This window comes from Phaethon lepturus, unplaced genomic scaffold (assembly GCF_000687285.1).
Source record: "Phaethon lepturus isolate BGI_N335 unplaced genomic scaffold, ASM68728v1 scaffold5498, whole genome shotgun sequence".
Lineage (NCBI taxonomy): Eukaryota > Metazoa > Chordata > Aves > Phaethontiformes > Phaethontidae > Phaethon > Phaethon lepturus.
In genome coordinates, this window is record NW_010555409.1 from 30734 (window position 1) to 41375 (window position 10642).

Consider the following 10642-nt stretch of genomic DNA (forward strand, 5'->3'; position numbering starts at 1 on the left):
TTTCAATACAGATAAAAAAGGTAAATCACAAGGCAATTTTTTAAATTATTGTTGTAGTGTCTGGATTGCTGAATGTGAAAGCTGCCAACAGCCGATTCTGTTCCACTGCTCCAAATACGTTCTGGGATTGTAATATTGTAACAGATTTCCCAAGAAGCAGGAGCCATGGAGATTGTGTAGTATATAGCCTCCAAAGTATTTTTTGTTGTTTTTTTATTTTAAAAATGTGATGTATTATTAGAAGGTTAAAGATGAGCGATACGAACAATAACTAAATGTCTTGATATTTCAATTTAATAATTTAAATTATTTACAGTTTAGTGAAGTTAAGGAAACTGAAGAGATGCATTCCTCAGCTCCAGGTTTCATCTCATACAGAAACACTACTGGATGGAATACCATTCTGGCAAAAGTTTGAATGCATAAGGAGCTCTGTGGAACTATACTGGAAAATCTCAAATGGATCATATATAGACCTAAGTTTTTGGTCAGTTGATTCTTTCCCCTGCCATAGAAAAGACTTCTTAAAGACTTCAGTGTAAAGTTGGTGTGTAAATATATGTTTGATAATTGTAAAGCACATATGTACACAGAGACACAGACACACATGCACACTGGAAAATAACCTACTTTTGTTCCCCCTATGTACTATGATTAGTTCAAGAAATCGCAGCCAAGGGCTCTAAGAAATTTAAAACAAAATGGTTAATAACATCAACATTTAAATTGTCCACTTAAAAAATAAATAATTCAAATGATACTGAACGTGTCTATAGTGTGTTCATTAATTAGTGTTATGACAGTTACTTAGTTGGATAATGTTTGTGAGGTTTTTTTTCCTTTATGATAGACTGATGAGTTTTGTTTCTTTTTTGAGAAAAAAGATCTCAAATGTTTGAGATCTTTTTCCTTAGTTTATTCATCAACATTCAGCAATTTCAATCTTAAGCAATTACATTTGAGCAACTCAGTAAGATTTAAGGTATGTGTTCCTATATCTTTACAAATTCTGAATGCATGTTACTGTTATATTTTTGGGGGACATGGTTAGTAGCACTTTTAGGAAAGAAGTTATAGATCAAGATTTATAGGAAATACCAGGACAAAAAACTCCATGGTATCTGCAAGATACATAAGAAGCCTAGCTGCATATTGTCTTACACGGGCAGGTACTTTGCATGGATGTCTATGCTTAGCAATACATGTCTAGGTATTGTCTATAGGCAAATATATAAATTTTTGAATAGTGCCTGAAGTTGGTCTCCTAAACCTGTATTTAAAGATTGAAAAAAAATTGAAAAATATGTTAGCATTTTTTTACTACTGAGCTCTCAGCAAGTCTCCAAAATCAATATGAAATCTGTCCGGTTCATGCTTGTGAAAAACTAGGCTTAAAGAAAAATCTAAATATTTTTTAAAAACCAGCTCTTGTACAAACAGCATAAAAATAACTTGTTAGAGCGTGCTAGATAAATATTATTCCTGGAGTTTAAACAGAATTTGACTTAGAACCTTTCACCCCATTAATAATTTCTGAGACCAGCTGAAAATACTTGATGGTGCTTGGATAGTTTCATTCCTTTGTTTGCTTCTCAGCATTTCTACAAAATGCATCAAAAAGTCCTAATCTTTCTTATCTTGTGTTTAAGAATCTTTCTTTTGACCTGTTTGAGGATATCTAAATTCAAGCTAGGATTTTTCTAAGTGGCCTGGAAACCTCAGCTAATGATGAGCTGGGACTGCCAAGAGAACTACAATACTCTTGAAGGCAGTGGTTCAAGCAATAATAATTTTCAACCTTACTAGAGAATGCAATCGTAACCAAAAATATCCTCTGAGGCTCAAGTCATGGCTTAAGACTTCCCAAACTCTTCAGTCCAGACATCATAATGGAGAAAAATCTGTCTAATTTTGAATGAGGTATTTTATCCCTGTACTGAAGACATAGGACCCCTTTAAGTATGCCCTGCCAACCGTTAACACCTGAAAGACAGAAGCAAAAGAGCCCATGAGGTTATGCCTTGAAGGTATAAAAGGTTTCTCATGCCACACAGGGAGCATTTAGTTCCTGTAATGAGAAGACACTATTGCCTGTTCATGATATTTGCAGTCAACCTGCTTGACTTGGTGAGTTTACTAAAAACTATATATGGTAGTTGCTAGTACAGTCCATAAAACTAGTATAGGATCTTCTAAACTTCATTTACCATTAAAATGCTATCATTTACTTGAGAAATTGCACAGTATTTCTAGTCTAAATTGCTTTCTATAGTGTAATATCCTATTATTAGCCAGTTGAATTGTGAAAAAGGTATAAAATGAGTCAGGAATTCCTTTTCCAATGAATGGACTATTAGTTGTTATGCCTCCTTCACCTCTGTTTTTCATGGTACTGTGGCTATTTCAGACTACTGAAAGAAGTGACAAGAGAACACCAGCATTCATTAGAACATAGCTTCAAGGTAAGAAAGCTGGGTAGGAAAACCAAACACAGAAAGTGTAGTCAATTATGAGGAGGGTAAGAGACATTTGATATTAAAAAATAAAGCTTTATTCAACTAAGAAGGTCCTTCCAATGTAAGTATTTACAGGCAACCTACAATAGAAGTGGAGAACCTAGGATGTTTTTAAAAAGCCCTAAGGGTATTTCTACAGAAAAGGAGTCAGTTACATTTCTCATTGAAGGAAGGCTACCTTGGGAAGCAGAAAGGAAATTGAGACACTGCCATGTGCTTTGACTGCTATGTGTCCCTTCCTAAGAAAATCATAGGCATGTGGAAGAATAAAGCAGTAAATAATTGTTTAAATAATCAGTTCACATAATCATGTTCTTTGAATGGCAATTCCTTGCTATTACCTCTCTAATAATTTAATTCCTGTGATGTTTTTGATCTTAGTATTCTGAGTAACTCATGGCTACTCTTATTTTCTATCTGAAGAATTCAAGATTTTCAAATAAATTCTGTCTTACACAAAAGTAAAATAATTCTATTTTCTGGTTGTTTAAGAAAACTGAGGCATGTTAAAACTAGGAAGTTAAAACTAGGAAGTCTGGGCCAAAGATAGGTGCTGAAATGAAATCCCTTGACTCTTGGTCATCCACCTGGATAAATCATGCAAGTAAATTTGCATCTATTTTCTCAGTTCTCAGGTTTATCAGTAATGCAGCACACTGCCAGGTGAAAGAACTGCATTAATACAGCTGGGATTTCACTTCACCTGGGCAACAATGACATTCACAGAAGAGATGTTCCATCTGCTGCAACAAGAATGCCATCTGTCCTTTTATCATTTGCACTCCATACAGCAAAACAAGTTTCAAAAGGATAAAGGTGTCCTTAAACAGTCCTTATCCACAGATCCGATTGGTTATGATTTTCCAAGGGTGGAATAGTGGAGACACTGAGGGTCAGTAAAGTAGGTGAAATACTATCTCTTGGATTCTTCCCAAATAGAGGTTCTCGCAAGCTGAAAAACTCATTGCCCCATCCAATCCTTCAATCTTTGTCTAAAAGGAGTAAGTACCCATAAAAGACAGGAGAGATAATGGGTAAGAATTATTGAAGTTTTCCAGTATTTAATGATACCCTAGTGAAAGATTTTTTTCTTAGAACTACTTTTGAAGTTGTTATTGCCCAGGTCATTTATCATTGCATAACACCCTTTCACTAACATTGTTAACTATTGTGTGTCAACTAATTGTTTTCACAAAGAGTGAAAGTTTTGCTATTAATTTGTCCAACGTTCTTAATTTTCTCCTGCTGCTGATTCTTCTCCCTCCTCTATCCTCTATTGAATACATATATCTATCTTATTTTTGCCTTTCTTCTGCCCATTAATTTTTGCCACTAAGTTGTTTCTTCTAGAAATGTTACTCCTCATTGTTCTCCCACTCTCTGTGGATTTTTCCACCTTTTGGTTTTTCATGATCTCACTCTTCCTGGAGGATCCTTAAATTTAGGAATCAAAAATAGTCTGCCAGTGGATTTGCTTAAAATGACAACATTTTCCCAAGTTAGTTTGGAAAAAGACCAGGTGACCAGGTTAGCATAGAGCTAACCAGAGTCACTGACCACTTCCCAGTGAACAAAAACAATTACACTTCATGCCAAATGCATGTACAGCTTATGTTCCTTTTGTCTAGTGTGGAACATATGGCTTTGTTGGCCCTGTAAATTGCCTCTGCTGTAGAAAACATGAGAATTCTATCTGGGGAATGGTATATTAGTTGCTGACCTCCGCCAGCCGATAGAAGGTACGTCCTATCTCATTATCTGGATGTGAGGTGCAGAAGTAAATGCAGAGAGGAAGACAGTTTCTTATAAGCAGCCATCTGTATGCCAGTCCATCCTACAGTAACAAAATTCTGCTTAAGGAGTTATCTTCCAAGCCATAAATACAGGCATGCATATTTTTACATATATTGTATTTTATCTAAATAAAAAGAATATATGGCTCAGAACAATACAGAGACAGGTGCTGTCATGGAACAGAAAAAAAATTTACTTAAAACAGATGTAAGTATCAGGTTTCTAAAAAAATAACTCTTCTTACTTACATTTAAAAGAAAATTGCAATGAAGGTGCTGATGCACAGAATTTGCCAAATAACTAATTTTACAATTATTTAAATGCCCTCTTGCCATACTACTAATTACCCTTTTCTGCTTTCTGGAGACAGAACTCCAGAACTGTTCCCTAAAACAAGTCTTGATGTTAAAGATAATTTGACTTGGAAAACCTGATTCTTATCTGCCACCAGTACCTAAAGTGGGAAAGGCAAAATGAAGAAATGGGTATCAGCCTTAGCTCAAGAGAAGTCTCACCAAAAAGCAACTATCACTCAGAATTGTAGTCTTTCTTGTAAATATAAGCAACTTTAACTAAGTTGGGACTGCAAGATGATTTGGAAGCTGCTCTTTGGCAGAGGCTCCTGCTCACTTCAGAGCTGCTGTGAATTCTTTGCCTTCAACCAAAGGCAAGGTTTTGAGGAGAGACACTGCTGCAGCTGGCGCTCAGCTTTTGCCGGGTTCTCAGCTCAGCAGGGGTTGAATAACCCTTGCACTCCAGGAAGCAACTTGATTTCTCCTTGTATAGTATAATCTCTCATTTCCTGAACCAAACGGCTTTTACAGTTGTGACAGTTCCCATCAGTGGCTCCGGACCTAAGATGATACATTGAGATGCCTGCAGGGACAAAGATGGAACAACGGGAGTAGACCTGAGTGGCAGTATGGTGTACTGTTACATATTATCTGGTTTGGGCTATGTATTTTGATTTATGTGGAATTCTTAATAAGCAACATTTCATGTTTTGGCACCACCAAGAGTTAACGCTGCTTACTGCTACAGTAAGTCCCTAAATAGAAATGACAGTTCTAATACAATGCTTTCTACAATTAACCTTTTTTTTTTTTTTTTTTTAGTCCTTGCTTTTTAAAAATTGTCTGACTGCAAACACTGGGGGGAAAAAAAAAAAGCCCTCAATTCCTCTCTGGGCCACATGGATAGATTTTTTCAAAATTGCTTTTTTCCCTGCTAGGACTTTTATTCATCTTCCAGTTAATGTCTTCAGCTCACATAGCTAAACTTCCAACCTACATAGCAAATGCTCTGAGTTTTGGGAGATAGAACATGAAAGCAGGCAGGTGTTCGCATGTAACATTAGTTGTAGTTTACATCTGTAAGTCTCAAATTCATATCTAAAATGATATGTACAGCAGCCGTCAAACCCTGATGCAGTTTCCCTGTTTAAACTGAAACCTTTCCAGTCAACTTACATTGTGCATCATGCATAGGTCTGAAAACTCCCTTCAGCAAAAGGAGACACAATGTAAGCTCCTGCATTAGCCTACTAGAGATAGAGCCACATCTGCAGGTTAGAGTTAATAATAAAGTTCAGTACAGCAGGGACTGAGCAGCAAGGCTTATTAGGGAATTAAGCAGTTCCAAAAGGGCTAAGAAGGTGGCTTTAGCCAGTATGGATGAATGGTTAATGATTAATAGTGATCTGCAACAAATTTGGCAACATTCATTTACTCCTGTTAAGTTTTCTTCTCCTGTAAGTTTCTATTATGATCCACACGTTCACAGGATGGTATTCTACACAGGTAAGGGAAAAAATTATTTAAAGGCAGCCAGGCAGGTCAAAAGTTACTTAAGCTAAGTCCCTTTCTCATTTGATTTGAAAATCTGTAAAATGGCTAGTGAAATTAGAATAACAGAAAATCTGGTTTTCTATAGTGATGTTCACAAAGTTGTTTAGCCCATCATGTTAATATCCTACATATGGATTCAATTATTTAGGACTTTAAAAGGGGTTGCATGCATGTGAAAATATCTTTACATTTTTAGAATTCAGGTACCCTCACCCAGCAAGTCTTTAGGCATTCATTTAATTCTTTTTTAAGCACCAGAAATGTAATTGAATTCCTCAGACAAGAGGAATTTAAATTGGATGGCTTTTTAATTGATAATTTCTATCTACTGAAATTTTACCTTTAAAATTATAATTTTCATCAACTGGAAGAGTAAAGTTTAAGACTAATGTTCAGATTGGAAAACTACTGAAATTATAATAGTAGAATCTGGAAATAAAAGTATGCCCTTAGTGTATAAAAGATGTAGAAAACTTTAAACATATGTAAGAAATATAAAGAAAGCATGTGAGAGGTATGACAGCTTATTCTTATGGCAAGTCAAAGACAAATTCTCAGCTTGGATTCCTCTTCTTAGACTGAAGCATTTAAAAGCTAGATGTCTGATTGATGTCACCAACCCAGCTTCTGTTTATCTCACTGGAGATAAATGACATCACCAGAGCAGAACTTATCTCACCCTAAACTAAGCACCAATATGTCAGACTTTCTGCCTCAGAGATACAGATTTTTCTCCTGCTATACAGGGAGTGGAGGATGACTAGCTCAATTTCACATCTGAAGTTGCATGTAATTTATCATATTTTTAACTTCATATGTTACCAAGTCTATTTAACAGTTTTTCCTAAGGGCGAATAATATTTGAATAAAATACCAGAAAGAGCAAACTTCATTGTTCTTTGCATCAGCCCCAGGTTTGTTTTTTAACCTTGCCACCTGAAAGCAATGTCAACGTGTACATTTTAAGAAACAGTGCCTATAAGCCTGAGATCAAAGACAGTAGATAATTCATGGAATACACAGTGCAATGGATGGTGCCTTTACTTGCTCATTTGTCTCCTCCTACACCAGTGCTTGCAAAGAGCAGGAAAGGCATAAAACAAGTTTCACAAGATTTGTAACTCCTAACACCAGAAAACTTTCTACAAACCCTGTGTGCTGTGAAATTAGTGCATTGTGATGAACAGCTCATCATCGTTTTGAACAGAAGAGGACAAAGTGAATTTTTGATGCAAGATTCTGAAATACAAATTTCAGGGTGCAGTCCATACAACCTGTATCTTGAGCAGGTAGCCTCAACTGGTGTAGGACGTAAGAAAATTAACAGATCTAGCAGGATCAGCCCTGCCCCCCAGTACATAGACAGGACTATTCACAGATGTATTATGTTAACATGGGGCATTTCACTGATATCTATGTAAAGCATTTTCTATGTTTTGGCTTAGTATTCTTACTATTATTATACAATTTGCAAATTTTTGTAAGTGCAAAAACAGCTCTAGAAAATATAGTTGTCTCCACCAATAAAAAAGATGACAGTCATACCTTTTAAAGTTTTCTTAGAGAATCCAAAGAATAAATTTTCACAGGAAAACTAACTAAAGAAAATTAGGATGAGCAAAATTAGGAAAGATACTGGTTTTAAATATGATTTTTCAAGGAAAATGGAATAAATCTGGATGATATTACATAGGGAATGAGGTAAATTCACCTATCTGCTTTGCCTATTTGAATACTTAACTACTGAAAAAATTCCTACCTTCAGGTAACTTTGCCATCATTTCAAAAACCTGATGTGTATTCTTCCGACAGATATCTACTGGATCATCCAAGAGCTCAGTGAGGGCAGAAATTACTCCATTTTGTATCAACTCTTGCCTACAAACAACATTGGAGGACAGATTTAACTAAGCGTAATAAAACTCATATATATTTGCAAGATGCTTAATCTTAATTACTCTTATTTACATTGCCCCTATCTTGCCAAAACACAGAAATTCTGTTCTTATTTCTCACTGAAATATCTTTATTGCTTCTCATACCATTCAGTAAACTCTGGAATTACACCTACCTGCCAACACTATGCATAGCCATTGTATAGAGGATTTGTGTTGTTTTTTGTCGGACACTACTGTCATGATGTAGCAGCAAAGTCTTCAGGTTATCCAAGAATCCTATGAGACACAATAGTTCATTTTAACATTTCTTACCTTCAGCATTAATTTAAAATAGCAATACTCATTTTTATATCACAATTTGAAGTGCCAACAATCAGAATTTTCATCTTGTCCTGATGGTGAAAGTCTCATTATTCTATCTCAAGTAGGGAAGAAACTTTCAAGTTTCAAGGCCTACTGCCAAAAATGCCATGCTACAAACAAGCTGCTGACTTCTGTATCAAGTTAAATCCTAATCTTGCAAGTATTTATGAAGCGACATAACTCTAAAAATAACTCAATGGAGCTACTGATGTTTTTAGAAAAACATGTGTTTGCAGGATTGACACCTACTTTTTTTTAAACTGTCTTTAGGTGTAGCATGGGCTATGTAAAAACACACAGCGTTGCTTTTCACATGTAGAAATTTGGCGAACCATTAACGATTAAGTGTATACACACATAGCACTAACCAAAAAAAACCCCTAAACAACTTCACATTGCTTCAGCAGTTACTGTTAATCAAACAATAACTTAATAAATTTTGAATGTCACTATTGGTATCTCTTATGAGGAAAAAACTGTGAAGGAAGTAAATCGAGAAAAAAGCACTGGCAAACCGTGGGAGTTCTTCAGTGTTACATAATGAGCTAGGTAGATACACAACAGACTGCTAAAAATTGCGAGGATAAGCTTGTGTGGGTTTTTTTTTTTAATTCCAAACTTAGGAGTCTTCCAAGTGCTGGGATAAAAGCTTTTGAACATAGTGGTGGCCAGATACAATCCTGATGAGTATGATAAATTTGGTTATATTGTCTTGTATCTTAATTTCTCATGAAGTTCCAAGGGGGGTTTTTTTGCTATAGCTTCATTCTACAATTGCTAAAGTACTTCTGAGAAGGACATCTGCATAAAAGGCTCTGATGTTTTGTCTCTCCAGTAAAGTTGTATCTGGATGTGCTATGCTACCCACTCCTGAAGGAATCAATGGCAAATGATGACTTCATGGATTTTGCGAATGAACTTGTAAACCTTACTTAAATATTATTTTATTAATTATTAATTAAAAGGTTCATGGGAGTTTTTTTCCTGTTATTATTATGGGATCTGAGATATGAGTATTTTGAGTACCTCAAGCATGAAAAATCCAGGAAGGTACCACTGCCATATGTCATACATGGTAACAAATGTCTAATGAAGGGGAAAAAAAAGGGATTTTGCATTTTTCCTGCTCTGGGATAACTAAAAGCTTTTTTTTTCCCCCTTTCTAAATAAAATATATTTATGAGTTTTATGTTATTAGAAATTCATAAATTCACTGCTTTGTTTTTTCCTGAAAGGTTCATGAATATCAGGATCAGAAGAGATTCCAGGCAAATGAAATTTCATGAAGTAGTAAGGGGGTGGGGAGAGGTGTGTTTCTGCCTTCCGACTAATTAAGCTTTTTTTTTAGCTTATGTTAGGATTTAGCTAAAATACAGAATAAACAAAAGAAAAAAAAAATTCTGCACTACTTTTGTATTTAGGGGTTGATGATAGAACCTATAGTGAGCCACTGATAAATCCTAAAGTGAGGAGACTCTTAAAATAACTGTCCTGTATATGGCATTATAATACTTTCCACCTTTTTAAGGTAAAACAAAAAGATCTTCAGGGCCATTTTGTGTCATCAAAAATACTGCAAAGGAAAAAGTCGCACAAAGTAACGTGTTTCCCCCCACCCACCACTGCATCAAACCTTCTGACAACAGATCACTTACCTACTTCTATTGCCTGGTAGACATTTTCTGGGTTATGGACCAGATCACAGAGCGCCATCAATGCCCGCTGCTGAGTCAGCAGCTCAGGCGACTGCAACTCCTCATTCAGTTTAGGAAGTGCCCTCTTTCCAAATGCAATAGGAGCTTTTGTGGGATCTATATCAGGGGGGAGGTTGGCTGAGATACGAGCATGTGCCATCCCAAATTTTCCTCGGAAGGATTTTCCCTTATCCCTAAAAATACTCCAAAATGACTGTACCTGTTGACTGGACAAATAATGTACCAAAAAGACAAGTACTGATGTTAAGCTGTGCTCTGTGTCCCAGAAGAGCTATTTTAGCACACATTCATTGTTAGGAAGCTATGAAAGAAGAGGGTGGAATAGTTCACGGTCGTCAGCATTAATGTCTGGTCATCAGCTGAATTGTCTTATCTGGTTTAATTCTCTACTGAACACTGTAAAAACATGAGAGAGAAAGCTTAAAATGGCAAGGTGAGGGAGGGGATGTTTTTCAAAGGGTTAAAGTGAAGTAGTCCAATGTCCCGAACCACAGAAGGGGCTCAAAATA

The 10642-nt window shown here is 35.9% G+C and overlaps 1 protein-coding gene across 1 annotated transcript; it reads right to left on the minus strand.

The window, feature by feature from the left end:
• Positions 1-5037: 5037 nt before the first annotated feature.
• LOC104624701 (rhabdoid tumor deletion region protein 1-like) lies at positions 5038-10272 on the minus strand. The gene is made up of 4 exons (XM_010292137.1): positions 10074-10272; positions 8229-8331; positions 7917-8035; positions 5038-5186 (listed from the first exon to the last, which is right to left on the minus strand). The coding sequence occupies exons 1-4, from the start codon at positions 10270-10272 to the stop codon at positions 5038-5040; spliced, it is 570 nt and encodes a 189-aa protein (XP_010290439.1).
• Between the last annotated feature and the right edge of the window lie 370 nt (positions 10273-10642).

Excerpts from the sequence above, each read along its gene's own strand:
- LOC104624701 (XM_010292137.1), bottom strand. The coding sequence starts at position 10,272 with ATGGCACATGCTCGTATCTCAGCCAACCTCCCCCCTGATATAGATCCC. Across the intron at positions 8,332-10,073 it reads CTACCAGGCAATAGAAGTAG|GATTCTTGGATAACCTGAAG; the intron begins GTAAGTGATCTG and ends TGTGTCTCATAG. Across the intron at positions 5,187-7,916 it reads GATGGCAAAGTTACCTGAAG|GCATCTCAATGTATCATCTT; the intron begins GTAGGAATTTTT and ends TTGTCCCTGCAG.